The 25,314-nt window shown below is 40.2% G+C and overlaps 1 protein-coding gene across 1 annotated transcript in view; it reads left to right on the top strand.

The window, feature by feature from the left end:
- Window positions 1-25,314, top strand: part of COLEC11 (collectin subfamily member 11) — a 57,924-nt gene that overhangs the window by 4,518 nt on the left and 28,092 nt on the right. Inside the window, 1 exon segment of the mRNA XM_043981229.1 lies at window positions 3,241-3,312. Coding sequence (XP_043837164.1) covers window positions 3,244-3,312 — 69 coding nt within the window. The 5' untranslated portion in view covers window positions 3,241-3,243.

Genomic DNA, 25,314 nt, shown 5'->3' with positions numbered 1-25,314 from the left:
GGGATTGCAAAAATGAGTGGAATTTACCAGGGGGAAGATGGCAGATAGATTTTACTCACTTACCACTTTGGTTTTTTTTTTTTTTTTGCAGGGCAATGAGGGTTAAGGGACTTGTCCAGGGTCACACAGCTAAGTAAGTGTCAAGTGTCTGAGGCTGGATTTGAACTCAGGTCCTCCTGATACCAAGGCCAGGCTTTATCCACTACACCACCTAGTAGCCCTGACCTTTCCCTTCTCTGTATGCTCATAGCGTTCTTCCTTCTCTCTATGTATTTCTGTTACTAATTTGTATTATATACTTATATGTGACCCCTGGGCAAATCACTTGTCCTCTCAGGTTCTAGGTGACTCTAAGACTATAAAGTGCAGAGAAACTACAGACATGAATTGGTGGAGGGAATTTCCTCATCTGGTACAGGTACCAATTCCTGTCACCTATTTATTTGTAGCAGTGATAGTGGTTAAGGTTATTTAACCTGCTTCTATTTGTCCCTTACCCTATAGTTTTATTTCAGCTCAGATGGCTTTCCTCTCTGTCAAGCAGGTTCTCCCTTCTTTCTCCTCCCCTTCAACTAGTCCCATTCATTAGTTCTTTAAATTTCAATTATGCACCCCTTTCCAGAGAGGGTTTTTTTCTAATTCTCTTCATTGGCTATTCTCTCTGTACTAGTCTGGACCTTCATTCTTTGATTCTTTTTTTTTTTTCTTTTTTTTTTTTTTTTTGCGGGGCAATGGGGTTTAAGTGACTTGCCCAGGGTCACACAGCTAGTAAGTGTCAAGTGTCTGAGGCCGGATTGAACTCAAGGTACTCCTGAATCCAGGGCCAGTTCTCTATCCACTGCTCCACCTAGCTGCCCCCCCATTCTTTGATTCTTGACACTTATGTAGTCTTTATTCACTATATTCCTCACAGAATCAAAGCTTCTGAGGCCTCATCAAGTGTTGTATTGTTTTCTTTTGTAATATTTATTCATAGATGCCTGAGCTCATTTACTAGATCTGGAGGCCATATTTCCTTATGGTGTTACTGTTTTCTCTATTTATCTGCTTATGTTCAACATTTTTGAGTTTTCTTCTTCTTATTTCAGTCTTTTCCCCCTTCCCCCTTCCCCCCATTACTCACTTTCCAACTCCATGCCCTCTAATGGTGGATTCCCTAGGGAGTGACTCTCAAAGCATCTCAACCTCGTCCCAAGCTGGGCTTGTTCTCTTTTATTTTTCTGCAACTAATCACAGATTTGGGGCTTATTTGTTTATTTCCCAGCTCACTCTCAAATACTGAGAATTTTATATTGGCTTTGGATAAAACATTTCTGATAACCCCGTACAAGTGATTTTTCTGGTACCTTAATACAAGCAAAGATCTGGAGGAACAATGATTGTCCAAGCAGCCGCTGGGGGGAGGCATGCCAAGAGGACTGAGGTTATGACTCTGGGCCGTTCCCTTTTAAAGGACATTTCTCAAGGCAATAAGCTGATGATGAACTGCTCATTGATACATTATGTTTAGGAACCTGAGTTAGTCTCAGGGCATATTCCTTAGCATTCAATTTCCACTCTCTAAGTGGAAGACCCAGGATTCCACATCTCAGTTTTGCCAAAGGTCTCTGTCAGTTTTTTCCTTTCACCCAGGAATTACAGGGATTGATAGTCCCTTTTACCATTCATTGCTGGGGAGCTAGAAAACACAGTACAGTCTATCCACTATTCTCCTTAGGCCTCATCTTTTATGGGTCAAGTTTTAACGTCCATTACCTCCAACCTCAAGCTCAGTAAAGCACTCCTTTGCTCTTTTATTTGGGGCGTTATTGTGTTCTTTAAGAAAGGGCAGGGAGGGGGCAGCTAGGTGGTGCAGTGGATAAAGCACAGGCCCTGGATTCAGGAGGACCTGAGTTCAAATCCAGCCTCAGACACTTGACACTTACTAGCTGTGTGACTCTGGGCAAGTCACTTAACCCTCATTGCCCTGCCAAAAAAAAAAAAAAGTGATGAAAGGGCAGGGAGCCTTAGCCTAGGTTTGACAGGAAACTCTACAGTTCTCCCTCAGAGCCTTGGCACTGAGGTTTTGACCTGTCCAATAGGATGCTCTTTCTGGTTCATGGCTAAGTTCCCTTGGTGAGGGATCTTACCTTAATTTAATGCATGTCCCAACTCTTCATCTCTGCAAGCTAGGCTGTAATTAGAAAGGTAACATTTGCTTAATAATCACCAAACAGCTCTAGGGGTTCAGGGTTTTCTAGTCACTCCCCCCCATCCCTTTTTAAGGCTTTCACTTTGGTCTGTTCTGAGGCCTTCCTTGCACTGTGGGCAGGTTCGTTGCCTCTACTGGCCTTTTCGTATGAAACTGAGCTTCCGAGCACCCCATATTATACACCTAAAAAGGCCTTATCATCTGTCCCCTACTCTCTCTATTTGCCCCTTATGACCTTCGACTTTGATGATGTCTAGGACAGAGGTGTCAAACACACCCACGACACTCCTGAGTGAGGCCTAAATCAGACTAAGATGTAATGGGGAAATATTGAATAAAATAAATAGAAATACAGTAGAACATAGAAAATGTTACTATGTGAATTTTTTTTAAAATTTTTTTTTAGTGAGGCAATGGGGGTTAAGTGACTTGCCCAAGGTCACACAGTGAGTAAGTGTTAAGTGTTTAAGGCCGGATTTGAACTCAGGTACTCCTGACTCCAAGGCCAGTGCTCTATCCACTGTGCCATCTAGCTGCCCCCTACTATGTGAATTTTAAAAGTCAATATGTGGCTTGTAGGAATCCACATGTATGAATTAGTGGTCCTTGCATCTATTTAAGTTTGGTAGTGCTGGTTGGTGTATAAATCTGAACAGAGTATATAGGAAATGGTCTGAGGAAACCAAAGAATGGTAGAACCATCACCTGACTTGTTCTGAACACTATGTTTATCTTAATGCCACTGAAGATCGCATTACCCTTTTTTTTTTTTGGATTTGCCATGAGTTTGTAGATTCTCAGGTCTTTTGGACATAAACTCTAGCCGTAACTCACCTATCCTGTCCTCCTGTCATTGATTTTTTTGAACCCAAGTTTAGGTCGGTGATAGTTAAGTCCTTGAGATCTGTTTATACACATGCGTCTCTCCTTTTGGGAAGGCCTGTGCCAGAGGGTGGGGGATTGTGGGGGATTCTGGCAGTCAGTAGTTGTAGGATCCAAACCATGCTTTCTAGAGCTACTCCCTAAATGTTTGTGAATTTCTTCCACAGGGGATGCTGGAGAAAAGGGAGAGAAAGGGTCACCAGGTCGGCCTGGCAGAGTTGGTCCTTCAGGAGAAAAAGGTAAAGTCCAGACATTTAGATGCTGATACAGGTTTCACACTCAATCCTAAAGCTAATAGGGAGAGAGTGGGAGGAATCAAAGTGAGGAGGGAAAGGAAGAAAAGAGAAGAGGAGGGAAAGGAAGAAAAGAGAAGAGAAGGGAAGGGAAGATAGATTCCCACAGACTTGGATAATTGGACCATATATTGTTGTTGTTCAGTTGTTTCAGTCATATTGAACTCATTGTGACCCTATTTGGGGTTTTCTTGGTAGAGATACTAGAGTGGTTTGCCATTTTTTTCTGCAGCTCATTTTAACAGATGAGGAAAATGAGGCACACAGGGGTAATTGACTTGCCTTGTATATCTGAGGCAAGATTTCAACTCAGGAAGATGAATCCTCTTGACTTGAAGGTGGACATTTTGCCCATTGTGTCACCTAGCTGCATGGGAGGGGCCACAGAAATGTCTACTCTATGTCCCTCATTTTACAGAGGAGGAAACTGAAGGGACAACACTGCCCATTGCTATCACTTACATGGTTAGTGATAGCAGAACTAGAACCCAGACCTTCTAATTCCCAATCTAGTGCTATACCACTCTGACCCCTCCAAATCTTTCCTTCAAATTTTCCTTCAAGATGAACTTCCTTTATGAGGCTTGAATATCTTGAAGATAATTAAAACAAATGTAGAAAGAGTAGGGGTAGCTAGGTGGCACAGTAGATAGAATGCTGGGTCTGGAGTCAGGCAAGCCTGAGTTCAAATCTGGCCTCAGACATGTACAAACTGTGTGATCCTATGCAAGTCACTTAATCCTGTTTGCCTCAGTTTCTTCGTCTGTAAAATGAACTAGAGAAGAAAGTGGTAAACCACTCTAGTAACTTTGCCAAAACAACCCCAAATAGGGACACAAAGAGTCAGATATGATTGAAACAACTGAACAACAATAAGAAAGATTATATATATTTTCTAACCTTTCTATCTTGCTGGAACCTTCTTCCATTAAGTTTCTCCTACCTTCCTTACTTTGCTTCCCCCCCATACCCCAATTTCTACCTTATCACATGCTTTTCTATGGGTCAATCTTGGAAATCAGTGATTTATTCACAGTTCATTATGCTGCTTGGCACCTCACTGGTGCTTTGAAAATAGAAAGTTATCTAAAATAAAAAGTACTTTCCCTTATATGGAAATGTAAGGACCTGCACTCTGCAAGTGCTTCTACCACCCAGGAGTGTATGTACAGCACTGTTTATTCAATACTTCAAAGTTCTGTAATTTCATGGGTAAGGGTATTATCTCTACTGGCCCAGATCACAGTATTTGTTGGAAGATTCATAAATAGCTGTGGCCAAAAAATTCATCGCCTGATGGTCAACCCGTCTGAAGATAAATCTCCCTGCATAGGTAGGCCTTATAAAGCTGTTGGGGCTAGCGCAGATATCTGCTGTGGGAAAGAGGCCAAGGGTTTGCTGGCTTTGGTGCAGGTCTTTCTGTGGTAAGAAGATATTGTGGGAAGGGCAGCATTATGCATATGTGGAATAGGATAATAACAACATAGATCTAGAGCTTGAAGCTACTTAAGAGACTATATTGTAAACCCCTTCGTTTAACAGAAGAAACTGAGGCTCAGGGAGGGACTTGTCCAAGGTCACACAGTTGCTTTAGTGATATTATCCGAGATCCCCTAAACAAACCTCACTATCCTCTGAATCTCAGATTTAGAAGGGACTTCAGAAGATATCTAGTTCAATGTATACCTGAACAGGAATCTATTTTATAGTATAAGATTTCTGGTAAGTGGTTATCCAGTTTCTATTTGAAGGTAGCATGGTTCAGTGAGAAGACCACTGGCTCTTGAGCCAGATTTGAACTCAGGAAGTATAAGGTGCTTAAAAAGAGCATCTGACACATTACTATTGTTGTTCAGTCATTTTCAGTCCCTGACCAACTCTTCGTGACTCTATTTGGGGTATTCTTGGAACTGGGTTCAGACCTTGACTCTTGATACTTGATACCTATGTATGACCTTGGGCAAGTCCCAATTTCTTTGGGCCTCAGTTTTCTTAACTGTAAAATGGGAGAATTGAACTCAATGGCTTTTGAAGTCCCTCCCTGTTCTAGAGCTATGATACTATGATTTTTAGTGAAGCGGAATAATCTATTTCTTCTGGAGAAAGTCCACCTTAACTTTGACAAACAAGCAGTAGGTATTTCTTAACATCAAGTTCATATCTGCCTCCCTGCAACTTTTTTTTTTTTTTTTGCGGGTTAATGAGGGCTAAGTGACTTGCCCAGGGTCACCCAGCTAGCAAGTATCAAGTGTCTGAGGATGGATTTGAACTCAGGTCCTCCTGAATTCAGGGCTGGTGCTTTTATCCATTGTGCCACCTAGCTGTCCCCTCTCCCTGCAGCTTTTACTAATTAATTAACTAATTTAGCAATCCTTTATGGAATACCAGTTGTGTGCAGAATATTGTTCTAGGCAATGGGGAAGGTAAGAACTTTAAAACATGGTCCTTACTCCCATGGATCTTGCATTTTAGCAGGGAGATAAAATGCAAACAGATAAATATAACACACTATAGTGATTGGTTAGTGTATTAATAATGATAATGATAGCTAACATTTATGTAGGACCTACTATGTGTCAGGCAGGCAGCTAAGTTGTACATTGAAAAGAGTTCTGGCCCGGAGTCAGGAAGACTCATCTTCCTGAGTTCAAATCTGACCTCAGACACTTACTAGCTGTGTGACCCTGGGATAGTCACTAAACCTTGTTTACCTCATTTTCTTCTACCTGTAAAGTGAGCTGGAGAAGGAAATGGCAAACACCTCATATCTTTGCCGCGAATACTCCAAATAGAATCACGAAGAGTTTGTCAGGACTGAAAATGACTGAACAAAAATAGTAATGTGTCAGGCAGTGTTGTTAAGCACCTTATACTTATTATTATCTCAATTGATCCTCACAACAACTTTGAGAGGTAGGTACTTATTGTCCCCATTTGACAGATGAAAAAGCGGAGGCAACAGAGGTTAAGTGACTTGCCTAGGATCACACAACTACTAAACGTCTGAGGGTGGATTTGAATTCAGGTCTTCTTGACACCAGGCCCAGTGCTCTACCCTCTATACCCTGTAGCTGCCACAGCACCTTTAGGTGGATTAGAGAGCTGAAAAACAAAGTGCTATGTGAGATTACCTGGATGGATCAGGGAAGATTTCCTGGAGAAGGTGGCATTTGATCTGGGCTTTAAAGGACAGGTAGGAAGCCAATAGCAAAGAGGGAGAGTGAGGGCATTCTTTTTTTTTTTTTTAATTAATAAAGTATTTTATTTTTTTCCCGTTACATGTAAAGATAGTTCTCAACTTTTGTTTATACAAGCTTTACAATTTCAGATTTTTCTCCCTCCCTCCCCTCCCTCCCCCCTTCTCTAGACAGCAGGTAATTTGATATAGGTTTTATATATATATACATAATAACATTAATCCTATTTCTGCATTAGTCATGTTATAAGAGAAAAAATCAGAGCAATGATGAAAAACCTCAAAATAGAAAAAAACAACAGCATCAAAACCAAAAGAAATAGTATGGTTCATTCAGCATCTATACTCCGCAGTTTTTTTTTTTCTTGGATTTGGAGATCCTCTTCTATCATGAGTTCCTTGGAACTCTTCTGTACCATTGCATTGGTGAGAAGAATAGAGTCTATCACAGTAGGTCAACACTCAATGTTGATGATACTGTGGACAATGTTCTTCTGGTTCTGCTCATCTGACTCATCATCAGCTCATGCAAGACCGAGTGAGGGCATTCTTAGCATAGAATGGAAAAAAGCATGGAAATGGGAGAGGTCTTTGAGTGTTGGGACTGAGGGGAGGTGGCAGAATCATTCAGTTTTGACTGGAACATAGAATATCTAGAGGAAATAATCAGACAGAGCTGGCCAATTAAGGTGACACCAGATTTTGGAAAGTCATGAGTATCCCCAGGCTTTGTACAGTCTCTATTCAGAAGGCAGGAGGGAGATTCTACAGGCTTTTAGGTAAAGGAATAACAAAAGCAGAAAGGTAGTGATGTGTAGGAGGAGAAAATGGAAAAAGGGAAATCAGTAAGGAAGTTATTGCAATAGTCCAGGAAGGTCTTAAAGCACTGGCAGGTGTGACCCTGGGCAAGTCACTTAACCCCAATTGCCTCACTAAAAAAAAAAAAAAAAGCACTGGCAGGATGAATGCCAAGGAAGGGACAGATACAGAGGGAACTTGTAGGAAGGTAATCAATGGGTTGTTTGGAAAAAAGGAGAGGGGAAAGCCATAGATGATTGTTGTTTGGAGCGTGTGCACCATTGCCCAAAATAGGGAAGTCAGCCTGTTTTGGGAAGGGGGTCAGGGAAGATGATGAGTTCAGGTTTGGTGATGGTGAGTTTAAAGAACCGGGGGCATGTAAAATTAAGAAATCCAACAGAAAGATAAACACTAAAAAAATGCCATTGGATTAAGAGGTCAGTGGTGTACTTTGAGAGAAGTTTCTGTTAAATGGTGGTGGGGGACCCAGTTTTTAAGGGGTTGAGAATTAAGTAGAAGATGAGGAAGAGCAGAGAGTGTGGAGACCATTTTCTAGGAGTTTGGCAGGGACAGGGCAAAAAAAAGAATGGTCGTTTGAGGCTTTTTATTTGTTTATTTTTAGTTTAAGGGAAACCAGAACATATTCCTGGCTGAAAATAAAGGAACTAATGGAAGAGGAGAGACTGAAGATTAAGGAGAGGTGGAAATAATTGATAGAGCGAAGTCCTAGGGGAAGAAATTATATTGGTGGCCCAGGCAGAAGGTTCAGGCCTGGCGAGGAGGAGAGGAACACATCTTCAAAGTTAAGAGGGAAGGGGAAGAAAGGCCATAAAGAAAATATCGTAAGGTGGATGGTAGGAAAGCAGCCAGTTCGACTAGAATTTAGAATCTATGAAAAGCACTGGAAAGGTGACGACAATAATAATAAAAGTTAATATTTATAGAGTCCCTTTTAAAGTTTGCAAAACACAGCTTTATTTCATTTGATCCTCACCACAACTCTGTGCAGTAGGTGCTATTAACACCTCTGTTTTTAAAGAGGAGGAAACTGAGTCTGAAAGAGGTTAAGTGACTTGCCCAAGGTCACAAACCAATCTGAGGGAAGATTTAAGTTCTTATCACCTTGACTCCAAATCCAGTGCTCTCTGTGTGATGTTAAGCTCTTGGTTAGGCTGGATGAATGCTTTTGAAATGCCTTAAATACCAGGCTAAACAGTGTGCATTTTATCCTATAGGCAGTAGCAGCTGCTAAAGGTGTCTGGGTAGACAAATGGCATGTTCTAATCTGTGCTTTAGGAAGATTATTTTAGTAGATTTAACAATAGCTAGCATTTTATGTAGCACTTTAAGTTTTGCAAAGTACTTTATAAATATTATCTCATTTGATCTTCACAACAACTCTTCGAGGTAGGTGCTACCGTTATCCACATTTTTTACAGTTGAGGAAACTGAGGTAGATAGAAATTAAGTTACTTGCCCATGGTTACACAGCTAGAAAGTGCCTGAGACTAGATTTGAGTTTAGGTCTTTATGACTCCGGTTCTAGTACTCCATCTAGCGCCACCTAGAGCCCATTGGGAGCATGGATTTAAACGGCCAGAGACTAGAGGCGGGGAGAACAATTAGGAAGCCATTCTTTCTTTCTTTCTTTTAAAAATTTATTTATTTAAAATTTATTTTAATTAAATTTAAATTTAAATTTTATTTTTTTTGCGGGGCAATTGGGGTTCAGTGACTTGTCCAGGGTCACACAGCTAGTAAGTGTTAAGTGTCTGAGGCCAGATTTGAACTCAGGTTCTCCTGAATCCAGGGCCAGTGCTCTATCCACTGTGCCACCTAGCTGCCCCTAGGAAGCTATTCTAATTGACCAGGTTAAAGGCATTTAAAGGCCCAAATTAGGGGTGGAGGGAACACAAGCGGAGAGGAGGGGGCAGATATGAGCAAGTTTGTGAAGGTCGAATTGATAATACTTGGCGACTGACTAGATATGGAGGGTGAGGTTTCAGATATGGGTAACTGAGTTGAGGATGCTGGTTGCCACCCACCAATAGAAGGAAATAGAGAAGAGGGGCAGGTTTTAGGCAGGAAGATGAGGAGTTCCATCTTGGACATATTGAGTTAGAGGTGCCGGCAGGACCTCCAGATGGAGATGTCTAGCAGGCAGCTGGAGATGCAGATAAAACTTGTCTGATCTTCTTCACAGGTTTCTTTTTTTAAAGATTAAAATAAGATAATAGAGACAGATATGGAAGCACACTAAAAAGTTAAAAGTGTTATAGAGATATGAGGTGGTGTTATTATATTTATTATAAGGAACTCACATTTGGCATGCTTTGCCTAATATACAGGTTGTTCCTTAGGAGCTATTTCATAGGCTAGCTTTGGGAAGCTCTTTTCCTTCTATTCCAGATGGTTCTTGGTTCATTTTCTTAATTTCATTTCATCGAAAGTGGTTACAAAGCTGTGATCATAGAAGAACATAAAGTGAATCATAGACTGTTAGAGCTCAATAGGACCATGGAGATTATTTAATCTAACCTCTTTGTTTTATAAATGGGGAAACTAAGACCCAAGTACATTAAGTGATTGGTCCAAGTAGCTAGCAGAGCCAAAATTTGAACCATTTTCTTGATAAACAAGAAAACATTCTATAAGTGATAAGGAAACATTAGAAGTTTCTGGGCAAAGTAGTGACACGCACATTAGGAAGATTGCAGCTGAGCTTTGAATACCTTTTAAAATGTATTTATTATTTTGATCTGGCACTGTCTCTTACAATATGAGCTGCTTTGGCTCTGTGCTCCAGGTACATTATAGTAGATTATGACCAGGGTAAAGAGGGCACAGGGTGTTAGGGTTATCCTGGTTGTGAAACAGTAGAGCCAGGTTATTGAGTAAAGAAGTCTTCATTAGCATGAATAATCACAATTATGAATACCTATCATCTTCTGATGCTTCAAGATTTCCAAAGTGTTCTTTGCATAATGACCTCATTTATAGTATTCCTATTTCATAGATTATAAAACTGAGGCTCAGAGAAATTGAGTCATTCCCCAAATCACACTTGGCCAAGGTCCCACAGTTTATATGCATTCGAGCAAGGGATCTTTTGACCTCTGCATGTCCCTTTTCAGGTCTCTAGTTCTATGAACATCTGGTCATAGATGACTAACTTACTTATTTTCATATAGGACCTTAGCATCACTATAAAACAGGGTTAAAGATTCATGTCCTTCCTACCTCATAAAGTAGTTCTGAGTGTCCGGTCAGATAATATAAGCATGAAAGCCCTTTGCAAACCAAAGAATGCTATGCATATGCAGGTGATATTTTTCGTTTCCCCACCCAACTCTTGGATAATTTGGTGAGAACACTAAATCGATTTCTGATCTGGTGACAGAGAAAAATAGGAACGACTAGGACAATTTTTTTTATCCTCTTGTTTATCTCTCTTCATTTCAGACAATATTGGCCCAGTGAGACTTTCCTTGGGTCAGTCAGTCATCAACAAGCATTTATTAGGAACTTTCTATGTTCTAGGCATTGTGCTAAGGGGTGAGGATATAAAGAAAGGATGATTCAGAGAGGCTTGGTTACCTCCCTTCCTTTACTGAGCCATGGTGCTGACTGAACCTGCTACATCCTATTTAGCCACTCTGTCTCTCCCCCTTCTGCTGGTCACAGTACTGGAAAAAAAAGGGTGACTTGGTGGCCTAACAAAACCAGGTGTCCTGAATCTTGGTCACTTTTCCCACCAACATGTATAAAGTTCCTTCATGTCAGATTGTACTATGACATTGTCCTAATCGGCACTGTAGTTTCACCTTTCCTGTCAACCAAGATTTGCAATGATTTTCTCTCTTGATTGTTGAATAAATGAATAGTGTACAGTAGGGCAACCCCACAAGTACAAAAGGGGAGTTACTTTTCCCTCCCCCACCCCCTTCTGTCACTTGTTTCTAAAGTATCATCTGCAGCTGGAGACTAAGTCCTGTCTCCTGAGTGAAGGATGCAAACTCATAGGAAATGACTGTGAATTACTGTGAGTGCTGCTTTTCCAGGTTTCTAAGCCCCTGTATTTTCAGCAAAACCCCTGCTGTGCCCTCCACTTCATTTATGAAAGGGTAGCCAGCTGCATCGCCTTATTTCCTTCTCATAGCAAAACACCTGAGAGAGAAGTTCAAAAAGCAAAAAAATAAAACACAAAACAAAACGCTTCCTGTCTGTCTTCTACCTTCTTTGTGTCCACCAGTGTTGTTTTTGGAGGGAGGGGGAAGACAGATAACATTCCAGTCCTATTTCCTAGGAGCAAAGCACCTGCTGAGTTGCGGCCTTGCAGTTGAGATGAATTTCATTCCTTCTGATTGCAACAACACATCTCTAGACAGATGGAAGTTTTTCCATGGCATAAGTCCAGTCCTCCACTAAACCCTGTCTGTTAGAGGTGACCCTGGGTTCTTGAAGGCTTATGCCAGAAAACTCAATCTCTAGAAAAGTCCTGCAAGTTGGAAAGGCTTCAGGTGTGGGCTTGTGACAGGCAGTGTCTGTGGTCTGAGGATAGTCTACCTAAATAAGAGAGGATAACTACCAGGTTGGCTGCAAAATTATGAAATTTTCTTGTCTGAGGAAACTCTTGAAGATTGCCTATCAAATGAGTAGAGGGCTCGTGATCTATGTCAGAGGAGGGAGAAACATTGAAGTAAGTTTAAGTATCCTATGAGATCATAAAATAATGTTGCTTCCTTTATTCTCCCCACCCCAAAACAAACAAACCCTGGCCCTGGGAAAAGGTACATTTGGGTTAGAAGTTGTAGGACTATGAAATAAAAGAAGTCAAATCCGATCCTTCATTCAGTCAACATGTATTGTATTATTTATTTTTTGTGGGACAATGGGGGTGAAGTGACTTGCCCAGGGTCACACAGCTAGTAAGTATCAAGTGTCTGAGGTCAGATTTGAACTCAGGTACTCCCTGAATCCAGGGCTGGTGCTTATCCACTGTGCCACCTAGCTGCCCCCTCACATGTAATTATGGAATTAGTCTAACAGCTATTACAAAAATGAAAAGAAAAACCTCTATATTCTTATTGGCTTAAGTTGGACAGGACCAATTCTATATCCTTCATTTAGAACTTAAACATATAATACCATGAATTGTTGGTAAGGGCAATGGTAGAGGAAGGCAGTTGAAAGAACACTGGAATTGGAATGTCAGAAGACCTGAGTTAATCTGGTTTGTATAACTTGCTATCTATGTGACCTGGGAAAGTCCCTGTCCCTCTCTGGGCCTCATTTTTTTCTATCCTAAAATAAAGATATGGGATTAGATGATCTAATATCCCTTTAGCTCTAAATCTTATGACCATGTGAATGCTGGATGGTAGGATTAAAAATCTGAGCTAGTAGTTCTTTAGTCCAACTTTCATTATATTATTAATGAAAACCCGAGATTTGGGAGGTTAAAGGAGGCCTAAGACCACACAGTTAAGTATCTGAGATAGGACTTGAATGCAGGTCTTGTTGACTCCATGTCCAGAACTTATCCGTAAACTGTGGTGTCATTCTAATATGTGATTCAGATAGAAGGAATCATGCTGCATTGGAAAAAGAGCAAGCTCAAAGTGGTGAAGATTCAGGCCCAAGCCTTAGTTCTACTACTCGAAATATGATCTTAGGCAATTCACTTCTCTCTTCTGTACCCTGTTTCTCTCCATTTGTATTGATCTTTTGTGTATAAAACTGGGACATTGTGGAGCACTGAGTGTTGACTTTGCAGTCTAAGTGGGCTAAATTTGACTTATAAAATGTTTTCCTTAAATATGTAGCATGACAATATGTCATTTTATTGGTTATCCAGAGTAGGAGTAATATGTAATCAGTTCACTAGGGTGGCCATCTACGCTAATCACCAACTAAGTGGTCTTGAGGGTCTCTGGAGTACGTACAAGAAAGTATCCCACATGTTTATGAAGCCCCAAGTACTAGTGCTGAGAACTAGCCTGGTTCAAATTATCTAGGGGATGATATTATTCAAAATATTATAGATAGGAAATTTGTGGCTCACGCCCCTTGTTCTATATCTGGTATCTTTCCTCTCAGTGACCCCCCCCCCACATTTACAGTACACAGGGCATTGAACCTAATGTGACTGTAGTGTTTGTAAAATATAGCAAAAATGAAAGAGAGGTTAACGATGATAATGATGATAGCTGACATTTGTATAGTACTCACTACATGCCAGGCACTATACTAAGCATTTTCCAATTATTATCTCACTTGATCCTTACAACAACTCTGGGAGGTAGGTGCCATTTTACAGAAGAAGAAACTGAGGCAAATAGAGGCTAAGTGACTTGCCTAGGGTCACACAGCTGGTAAATGTCTGAGGCTGAATTTGAACTCAGATTTCCTGACTCTAGGCCTGACACTATATCCAGTGTGTCACCTAACTGACCTCCAGCTACTAATACGAGGACACTAAAAACATGGGAAAGATAGCTAATACATTGGATTATAAAATCAGGATCTAAGTATCTCTTTACAGGCTGGAACGATGGGCCAGATTTGAACATGATGAAATTTAATAAGGATGAATGTAAAGTCCTAAATTTATGTTTGAAAAAGGCTTAGGAGTTTTAATGGATAGGGAGCTTATTTTGAGGTAAAAATGTGATAAATCCATCCCCAAAGCTAATATAATCTTTAGCTGAACAACAATTACAGTTCACAGAACAAGCATAGTCATAGTCTCATTGTACTCTTGGATGGTCAGACTATGCCTAAATATTGACTTTAGTTCTGGATGTCACACTTGAAGAGGGATATTGACAAATTGGAGCTTGCCCTGGTGACTAAAATGGTGAAGAGATCTGAAAGCAAGACCTATGAGGAAAGGTTGACAGTAACTGGAGAAAGAAGGGGAAACATGAGATAGGATAGAGTTGGGGACTGGACCTGTGATTCAGTGAAATAAGGAACTCCCAGATGAGGGAACTCTCTCCTCCAATGCAGGTTGGCATCTTCTCAGCAGTTTATAGTCTTAGTGAATTGCCTATAGCACTGAGAGGTTAAGTAATTAATTGTCAAGGGACACAAATTAGTAGTATGTGTCAGACATAGTACTTGAAAATAGGTCTTTCTGGGCTCTGAGCTCAGCTTTATATCTACTATGCCTTGCTGACTTGTCTTTAAACATCTGGGTGGCTTTCATATGGAAGATATTAAACAACTTTTTTTTTTATCTCCAGAGGGAAGAACATGGTAAAATGGCTGGTAAAAGTTACAGAGGTAAATTATAGATCATCATGAGGTCCAATTTTCTAAAGGTCAGACTTGTCTATCAATGGAATGGGGTGCTTTGTTAGGTAGTTAGCTCCCTATAACCAGGCATGATCATGTAGAGACTGGTCGACCATCTGTTATAGGATGTTATAGAGAGAATTCTTGCTTTTGGCGGGGGGGGGGAGTTGGGATTTGATGACTTCTAAGATTCCATGAGTCTATGAATGATGGTGTTTTTTGGGAGGTGATGGGGGAGTTTTTTTCTTTCTTTCTTTCTTTTTTCTTTTGGTGAGGCAATTGGGGTTAAGTGACTTCCCTAGGGTCGTACAGCTAGTAAGTGTTAAGTGTCTGAGGCCGGATTTGAACTTAGTCTCCTGAATCCAGGGCTGGTGCTCTATCCACTGTGCCACCTACTTGCCCCAGGGAGTTTTTTTCTTAAAATTTTTTTTTTAATTCCAAATTTAATGAACACCAAAAAAAGCCCTGACCCTAGTAACTGAGGTGTTTGGGTTTATCGAACACCATGTTATTATATTTGTTTGCTTCCATATATTGTTTTTCTAATCTGTTCCACTGATAAACTTTTATATTTTTTAGATACTACCAAATTGTTTTGATGATTATTGCTTTGTAGTATAGGTTGAGATCTGGTACTGCTAGGGGAAAGGGGACATTTTAAAATAGTAACCTCCATTGTTTAATTTGATTCACCCATTTTGGTTTTTCCTTCTGCTGAGTTTCTGGAAAAATCTGAGTCTTGATGAAAGCCTGGAGAAAGATTGTTTCATTTCAGTGATGTCCAATCCCAACATACCTGTTTATATAGCAACTACCACCAAGATACCAACCCTTCAATCAGTCCCCAAGGAGCAAAAACAAAGTCTGCTTCTCTAAAAATAGATTCCTTTTTGTATCAAATGAAGTTTTCTCCTACTACTTGGTATGGGATTGGCAGTTCCATCTATATATTCAGATTTGGGCAAACCCTAACATATTTAGGAGGTATTTCTTTTTTTCCTTTTAGCTCAGGAAATTGAAACAAGCAACAAATAACAAATACCACACTGATGGCATGCTTGTTCATGACGAATTCACAGATTCTAGAAACACTCTATTTTCTTTCTATTCTCATGAAATCTAGTGGGTATTTTCATTTAAAAATAGGGAAACTGAGACAAAGGTGAATCAAATAATTTGCCCAGAGGTCACAGAATTAGAATCTCGACATCAGAACTGGAGTCTAGGAGGCCTCTCTCCTGCTTTAGGGTGTTAAGGACTCACAGAATATTAAATCTGGAAGGATCCTCAGAGATAATTCTGCTCAGCCTTCTTTTATGCATAAGGAAATTGAGGTCTAGCGACTTGCTCATAATCGCCTGTTTCAAAAATGGCAGAGATGAAATCAGAACTCTGATTCCTGGGCTAATAAATCCCCCCACAAAACCATGCTTAGTCTTTTGTCATCTAGTTGTAACATAATATGGGACTCAGAATGAGCTGAGTTAGAGATATGTAGAGGGCTTGGTTCAGCAGAAGGAACACTGACTTTGCAGTCAGAGGAACCTGGTTAAAATCCTCTCTCTGATACTTATTTTTTTTTAAATTTTGAATAAAAGTATTTTATTATTTTCCAGTTACATGTAGAGATAGTTTTCAACATTTGTTTTTATAAGATTTCCAATTTCAAATTTTTCTCCCTCCCTTCCCTCCCTCCCCCCTCTCCTAGACAGCAGATAATCTGATATAGGTTATATATACGTAATGGTTGAAATGATGCCACTTGCTGGAGACTTACTGTAGAAGAGCTCCGCCCATGAGGTGAAGGTCTTTGAGGGCAAGACCATGCATCTTTTCTTTGGCGTCACTTCCTGACATTTGCTGGTGGGAGGAAGAAGGGGGAGCCTGGTGCTCTGACACGCTCTTTTGTGTGGACTCTGGCGGAGAGCGGAGCTAGAAATGCGCTCTCCTCTTAATAGATGAATGTAGGCCTTTCTCTCTCTCTTTACCAAATTCTTATTCTCCTTAATAAATGCTTAAAAGCCTAACTCTTGCTAAAGCTTATAATTTATTGGCAACCACTCATTAGATATTTTAGACAGACTAGCTAGAATTTTAGACCCTTAACATAGGTTATATATATATGTATATATAAAATAACATTAAACATATTTCTGCATTAGTCATGTTATAAGAGAAGAATCAGAGCAAAAAGGAAAAACCTAATGTGTCAAATGAGAAAGGTAGACTAATGGTATCTATGATCCTTCCTAGTTCACATTAGGAAATCAAGAATTATTTTCTATACTTTGAGATTTCTGAAACTCATTTTCTTCAATAATTAATACCAGCTTACTTTGTTGGCTATCATCCCAGAAGATACTAGGTCACAAGGAGAAAAAGTTAGTTATTTATATATTAAGCTATAATCAATCATAGGATAAATTAATATCTATTTCATTTCAAAAGCAATTCCTAGAAAGGAATTCCTAAGAACTATGAAAATCCCAGAGAGGACGTTGAGACTTCTGATGTTATCCCCAACAATCCCTTAATAGCTTTGAATTCCAATGCAGTAATAATAATGATGCATGTTTCCATAGTGCTATAGATTTACTGGGCTCTTTCCCAACAACTTTGGGAAGTTGGCAGTGTATTATTCAAATGGATCTATAAGCTCCTCAGTTCAGGAGTTCTCTCCAATGGTATAGATGCTAAGGCATCTTTTTTGTCTCTTGTCCATGCACTCCTGACAGTTCACCACAAGGGGTCCACCCAACATGGTAGATGGAGGTCTTTCTTGTTTTGTGATGATGAGGATTGCAGTGGTTTGCTTGTCATTCATTCCTCGCTCTTTCCATGTGACCAACTCATCTTTTCTTTAATTCCTTAATGTGACTTCAGTTCATATTCTTCTTTGGAGTTCTTTGTTGATTATATGTTTTAGCCTTCTCACGTCTACTATGTACCTTTCCATTGTCCTCTCTTTGTGTGATACTAATTTTGGTTCTCTGGGGTCTTTATAGCAGCAACAGTGGTGAAATATTAGTATTGAAAATATGGGCCTTTGATTTCATAGGAAGCTTCAGTGAAAGAACTTTGTAATCCAGTCTACTCTCCTCCTATTTAACTCTGTGTCCAATTCACTGGCCATCTGTCCAGTCTATTTCAGACATACATGCTATTGTACCAGTTCTATAGGTACCCATCTAAATGTATGTTGAAATCCAGGCTATAAAAATTTGTCATCCACTTAGTCTTTCCTGTATAGATGGACAGGTCAAACTCCTTTAAGTATAAATATTATTCTTCCCATTTTATAATGAAAAAGAAGATATCAGAAGTTGTGGCTTGTTCAGGGCCATACAATTAATCACTTGTCTCTCTCTCCTCTAATACTGCCAGCTCCCTGGTACAGACCCTCATCACCTCACATCTGAACTATTTAAATAACCTTCTGGTTTATCTCCCTGCTTCTTGCCTCTTTCCCCTCTAGTTCATCTTGCACTCAGCTTCCAAAGTGATCTGAAAGTACAGGTCTGTCCATGTCACGCTGCTCTTCCCTTCATTCAATCAACTCTAGTAGTTCCCTATTACTTCCAGGATAAAATAAAAAAATCCTCTATTTGACTTTTGAAGGCATAAACCAGGCTCTTTCTAGCAAAGAGGTTAGAACATTGAGCCTGGAGTCAGGAAGACCTGAGTTTAAATCCAGTCTCAAACACTAGCTGTGTAACTCAAGGCAAATCATTTAACCTCTGTTTATCTCAGTTTCCTCAACTGCAAAACAGGGATAATAAGAACACCTTCCTCACAAAATTGTTGTGAGGATCAATGATAGAATAACTGTAAAAGGGGGCAGCTAGGTGGCACAGTGGATAAAGCACTGGCCCTGGATTCAGAAGGACCTGAGTTCAAATCCGACCTCAGACACTTGACACTTACTAGCTCTGTGACACTGGGCAAGTCACTTAACCCTCATTGCCACCCCACCCCCCCAAACAACAACAACAACAACAACAACAACCAAACAAACAAAAAATAATAATTAAAATATTTAGTACAGTCCCTGCCATCTAGTAGGTACTATATAAATGCCTCTTCCCTTTCCCTTCCTCTTGAAGTCTTACACTTTACTCCACTTCATGTAAACTATAATCCTTCCGGTTCCTTGTAGAAGATGCTTGTCTCCCAAATTCATCCATTTTCACTAGCTGTCTCCCTTGTCTAGAATGCTTTCTCTCTTCATGTCTGTGTCTTGACTTTCTTCAAGTTTCAGCTAAAACCTTACCTTCTGCAAGAAGCCCTTCCAGATTCCCCTAAATGCTAGTCCTTTTCCTTTGAGGTTATCTCTAATTTATACTGTATGTAGCTTATTTGTACATAGTTGTTTGCGTGTTGCCACCTCCGTTAAATTGTGAACTCCTAGTGCTTAGCATAGTGTCTAGCACCAGATAGTAAACACTTGAATGCTTCTCCTTCTTCTGCTTTCCTTCTTTCTTTTCCTCTTCCTCCTCTTCCTCCTTCTCCTTTTCTTTGTCTTCCTCCTCCCTTTTTCACTCATCCTTTTCCTTTCTCTTCCTCCTCCTCCCCCTTTTCTTACTCTTCTTTCTTTTCCTTTTACCCCTCCCCCTTCTCCTCTTCTTCCTCTTTCCCCTTTCTCCCTCTTCCTTCTCCTCCTCTTTCTTTTTCCTCTTCTCCCTTTTCTTCCCCCCTTTTTTCTTCTCCCTCCTCCTCCTCCTCCTCTTTTTCCTTAGCAAAACCAGAATTTAAAACTCAGATGCTCTGACCCCATGAAAAGTATTCCTTCTACCACAACACTGGAAATCTACTCTCCTTTTGTTTCAACTTAATCAATGTAAAAATCACCTCAAGTTTATATTGTTGTTTACTAAGGGCTTTTGCAAACATTTTCTCAGTTGAAGTTCACAATAGCTTTGTGAGGTCATTAGTATGGTCACTGTTATTACTGTTTTACATGTGAAGAAACTGAGGCTTAGAAAGGTTAGGTGACTTGCCCAGGGATACACAGCTAATAAACCATGGAATTGGGATTTGGAGTAAGGTTACTGCAGTCTCATTGTATTTAGAGCATTGTTTTTTTTGCTGAAAAACTTGTCCCTGACTCAACAGATTCACCAGTGTGTGGATGGATGTGTTTTCAGACAATTGTGGACAATCACATGCATCTGTTTTCTAGTGGGATTAGACATAATCACAGATATCTGATGCTTAGCAAACAATTCTTTCTCCCAATAGTGACTGTCCACAGTAGGGAGTGATTATTATTCCAGTTGATGGTGTGCAAAACATATCAGAGATGAAGCCAGGGAGCTTATTTCCACTGGGAAAGGCCAAATTGGGATTTGAGGTTGGATTCGGAAGTAGAGCCAAGTGTTTCTGAAGAGTCTTACTCTCCAGTTAGGGTTCCTGAGGAAGGCCACTTGAGACAAAACAGCTCTGCACCTTAGCCAGGAAAAAGACTCTTAGTGGAAAGGAGAAAATGGATTCATTTCAGGGCTCCCACTCATTTGCTGATGACTACTACTAATAACTCCAATTTCTATAGTGCTTAAAGGTCACCAAAGCTGTCTCCCCACAACAGCACTACCAGGTAGGGAGTATGAATATTGTCGCAGTAATAATTAGTAATAATAATACCAAATGCTAACATTTATATTGTACTTTAGGGTTTGCCAAACTCATTACATATATTATCTTATTTGATCCTCTTAGCATACCTGTGAGGTAGGTGTTATTATTATTATTATTACCATTTTACAGATGAAGCTGAGGCAGATTAAGTTACTTTCTCAGGGTCACACAGTCAGCAAGTGTCTGAGGTGGGATTTGAACTTGAATCTTCCTGGATCCAAATCCAGTGTTCTATCCCTTATGCCAAGATACCTCTCATTTTACATATAAGTACTCCAATTTTATAAATTAGGAATTGGAGAAGCTTCTTTTAATTTTTAAACAATACCTTCTCTGCTTACTTCACAGTTGTTGTGCGAGTCAAATGGTAGAGATAATAATGTATGTAAAGCGTTTTGTAAATCTTAATTTATTGTTGTTGTTCAGTTGAGTCCAACCCTTTTCAACTTCATTTGGGGTTTTCTGGGCAAAGATACTGTAGTGGTTTGTAATTTCCTTCTTTAGCTCATTTTACAAATGAGAAAACTGAGGCAAACAGTGTGAGAATTAGAGTGCTACCAACCTGCTGAGAAAGATATTGCAGGGAAGCTCCACCATGAAAAGAAAGCATGTGACTTAGTGTCCGGAAGTGAACTTTCTGGGGTTTCAAAGGTCAGATTGGCCTACCACTGGTGGGTTGTGTCAATCAGAGCTACCAGCCAATTAGCTTGGAGCTGTGTGTGTGGACCGTCCTGTTTCCTGTTTCACTGGAGGCTTCTGGGAGAAGCCAGGGAGAAGTGGTGGGCCTTTTTGGTTCCAGACTTTGGTGTGGTGGTGGACTTCATGTGGGCTGCTAGGGGCGAGGGGACCTGGAAGGATTTTTTCTTTCTGGATATACCAAATAGATCTAAGCTAGGATTTTCCATGCTATAAGGAATCTGTTTTCCTCTCTCTCTCTCTTCACTAATTTCTAATACACTTTAATAAATACTTAAAAGGCTAAACTCTTGCTAAAGCTTCTAATTTAAGGTGACCACTCATTAGATTTTAGACATCACAGCTAGAATTTTAGACCTTAAAACAGCGTAAAATGACTTGCTCGGGGTTATGCAGCTAGTAAATGTCTGAGGTAAGATTTGAACTCCGGTTTTTCTGACTCTAAGCTCAGCACTCTAACCACTGTGCCTCCTAGCTGCTCTTGTGAACCCCAAAGCACTGTGTAAATGTTAGCTACACTTATTGCAGGATCACAGATTTAAAGCTAGAGGGGACCAGAGGCTGCTCATTTCCCAAATAAGGAATCTAAGACTCAGAGAAATGCACTAAGCTGTCCATAGCTACTAAATTTTAGGGGTAAGATTTGAACCCTGGTCTTCCTGGCTCTAAGCCAGCACTCTATCCACTATGGCCTGCAGCCTGTGAGTGATGCCCTCCTACTACCAGCTGCTCAGAGCAACATCATCACATCCCTATCCTTTCTGTTCCTCTGACTCCTAGATATAGATACTGTTATGTCTTGTATGTCAGACTGAAGCTCTGTGGGATATCTATGATGACAGAACAGCATCAGAGCGAGGCAGTATAGTCTAGGGGCTAGAGAGCCAGCTTCAGAATCAGGAAGATCTGAATTCAAGTCCTGCTTTTGGCATTTACCAGCAAGTCACCAAACCTCCCAGGAAACTGTAACACTAGAAATTGCAGAGCAGATACTAATCCACATTGATAAAGGGAATTTCTTCACCAGGAGCTCACAGGTCTTGTTTTTTTGTTTGTTTGTTTTTTTTTTTAAACGGTCTTGGAAATAATTGGTTCAGCCAGGTTTTCAAGAACTTTCTAGGCGGAAAAAAATGCTCTTTGGCAGAAATGTTCATGTGGTTTTGGAACCAAAGATTCTGGGGAAGAGGATTGTAGCACCTCTTTTATTCTTTCTCTTACTTAACAGGACCTTTTTTCTCCTCTCAACTCCAAACGGGATGAACCAACAATAGAACGGGGAATGTGCCCTCACCTCATCTTTCTACAAGGAGATTTGAAAATGCACTAGACACAATTACCTTCCATCCTGGCCCTTTAAAGTTTTAAGCACACTCAGTGGCTCTGACACCCTAGAGCTGCAGTGAGCTAATCTAATATCACCATTCTCACATTCCATAACATTAATGAGAAGTGGAGAAAGCCTCTACATTTGCCTCCTCTAGACACACACAAGGAGCTTGAGTAACTCCACAGCAGGATGGTAATTCTTATTAATTTTAATGAAGATATCATACAGCCCTTTTAAAGTGGAGATGGGGCAAAAAGAGGCACTTGGAAATCAGCATCCTCAGCAATTTTTAATGAAGATTTATCATGTGCCCCATTTATAAACCCCAGAAATCCTGCCACTGAGTTCACAATGACCTGCCAGCTTCCCAGTTCAGGAGTATACCAGGTTTTCCACACCATGAGAACATGGGGGCGGTTCCCCCTTTCATCTCCATTGCATTTCACATGACAGTGAGTCTAGAAAATCAGTATGACACACTTTTAGAAAGACATGTCTGCAAAAGCACGTTTTAAGCCTGGTTCTTTATTCCTCACACAGCACCAGCTGAAAACATGGATTTGATTCTTATTCTAATAAAGGCTGGAGAGCAGCAGGAGAGAGTTGGGTGCCCATTTGTTTGTCTCATTATTTCCCAAAAGCAATCCATCCTCAATCAGATTGTTATCTTTTCTTGCCAGTCATTTGAACTCTACCCTATCCAGCCAGAGACCTGCTCAATTTGCCAGCCAGAGGCCATGGTGCAGAATAAATGGATTCACCATCAATAGAGAATCCTTTCCAAGTGCTAAGCCTACTGTCCTGTCCTAATGAGAATCAAACCTGAGAGACCAGGGCCCTCACTGCTTGGTTAGAGACTGGAAGGAAGGAAGGAAGGAAGGAAGCAGAGCTTGACTTGGCTGAAAACATTCAACCTACAGGACTACTCTCTGAAATCAGCCTGATAGACCATCATGCTTTGTCAGACTGGATCCATTTATTTGTGTAGGCAGTTCATGAGCCCAGAGGTAGGGTGGATATGGAAGCTTTATTTGACAGATCATCCCCAAGTTGATTGTCACCACCCCTCTGATCCCATTTTACTAAATATGTTGATTGCCAATGACCTCATCCATAGAATAGTGGCTCAGGGTTTTTACTGTCAACACAGCTTCCCCATCCCATTCACTGCTTCACTTTAGCAATCTCAAGCATTCAGGGAAATTAAAAGGAAGGTGTTACCCTTTTTTGGCAGATGAGAATACTGAAATAGAGAGAGGTTAAGTGACTGACCCAGAACCACTTACTCAGAAGTGTCTGAGGTGGGATTTGAATCTAGGTCTTCCAAAATTCAAATCTAGCACTCCAAGCTATGTATGGTCTCTATCATCTGTGCTCTTCATCATCCTTGTATCAAAGTCTCCTTTGGAGATTGATCAGGGAAAGAAAAGACAGGACTGTTTAATGTATCAGGAAGAGCATTCAATTGGGAATCAGGAAAGACATGAGTTAAAAATCTCACCTCTGATAACTAGCTGTGTGTCCATGGGTCAGTAATTTCACCTCTCTGAGCCTCTGAGATTCCTCTGTAAATTGTGTATAATAATACCTGGAGTATCTGTTATTGTAAAGGTTGAATTGAAGTACTTCCTAAACCTTTAATTATTATATAAATGTCAGCAAGACTCAAATATGTCAAAGGCACATTCACATATGATCTGACATTTCAGTACTTCAGTCTTTTTCAGAAATACAGCTGAGGATACTGGGGCAATGAAAAGCCACAAGATTATAAGATCAAAGCTTTAAAGCTGGAAGGGAGCTTAGAGTTTATCTGATCCAACACCCTCATTTTACAGATGAGGAAACTGAGGCCCAGAGGCAGTCAGTGACATGTCAAAGGTTACATAGGTGGAAGGTAACAGAGTTTGGATGCACAACCAGGTCCTTTAACTCCTGTTCCAGTTAATCCTTCAACAACATCATCTTTCATAGGCTAAGAATCCTGTGTTTGCAAGTAACTAGTTGACAGTGAAAGAGTCTACAACCTAATCCTAGCATTATAAAGTTGACACCATTCATAACATGTTGAAATAGTACCATGGGTGTTGTGGTTTCTAATAAATGAATAAATTCATCTTCAGGATATAGCTCTGATCACAGGCCAGCACAGTAAGGCACAACATCCTTTGTGTTAAAGCCATTCTGGTGTTTTTGTACAAAAGCACACATCCTGCCTTATCCATGAAGGCTTCCCAGATTAGTCCACAGTGAGCTCATGGTGTTTATTGTCTGTATTACTCCCATGGTGGTGAATTACTTCCTGCCTTTTTGATATCTCTTGTATTGAATTGACTTTTTGATTGTTACTTACTCATTCATTCTCCATCCATCCATCCATTCATCCATCCTTGATCTTTTTAGGTTCTTGTGTTCCACCTGGATTGCCAGCTCCTTGAGGTAGTACTTTTTCTTGTTTAGTGCTTTTACAGTTGTCCATTTCCTTTTCTAGCTTATTTTATGGATGAGTAAACTTAGGGAAACAGAGTTAAGTGACTTTCCAGGGTCGAACAAGTAGTAAGTGTCTGAGGCTGAATTTGAACTCAGGAAGTTGAAGCAGTGCAGTGTAGTTAAATTTTGAGTTGGAGTCAGGAGTTTCCAGTATTGATTTGGTTACCAACTTCTTGTGAGACCTTGGGCAAATCCCTTATCTTTTCTGGGTCTCAGCTTCCTCACCCCCAAAATGAGGAGGATAGATTACCTCAAGGGTTCTTAAATCCAGAGTTAAGACCTAAGGGCTTCATGGATGGATATCAGAGGGTCTGTGGACTTGAATGGAGGAAAAAAAGTCCTATCTTTATTTTCACTTAGCTGTAAGTAAAATTTAGTTTTTTCTTCAATTATTTAGCAACATTATTTTGAGAACGGGTCTACCCATAGGCTTAATCAGGCTGTCCACAGCACAGAAATGTTAAAGACTTTGGACAAGAGGATCTCTAAGCTCTCTGTTAGCTCTAAA

This window comes from Dromiciops gliroides, chromosome 2 (assembly GCF_019393635.1).
Source record: "Dromiciops gliroides isolate mDroGli1 chromosome 2, mDroGli1.pri, whole genome shotgun sequence".
Lineage (NCBI taxonomy): Eukaryota > Metazoa > Chordata > Mammalia > Microbiotheria > Microbiotheriidae > Dromiciops > Dromiciops gliroides.
The sequence above is the reverse complement of the archived record's forward strand: the minus strand, read 5'-3'. Positions and strand labels throughout refer to the sequence as shown.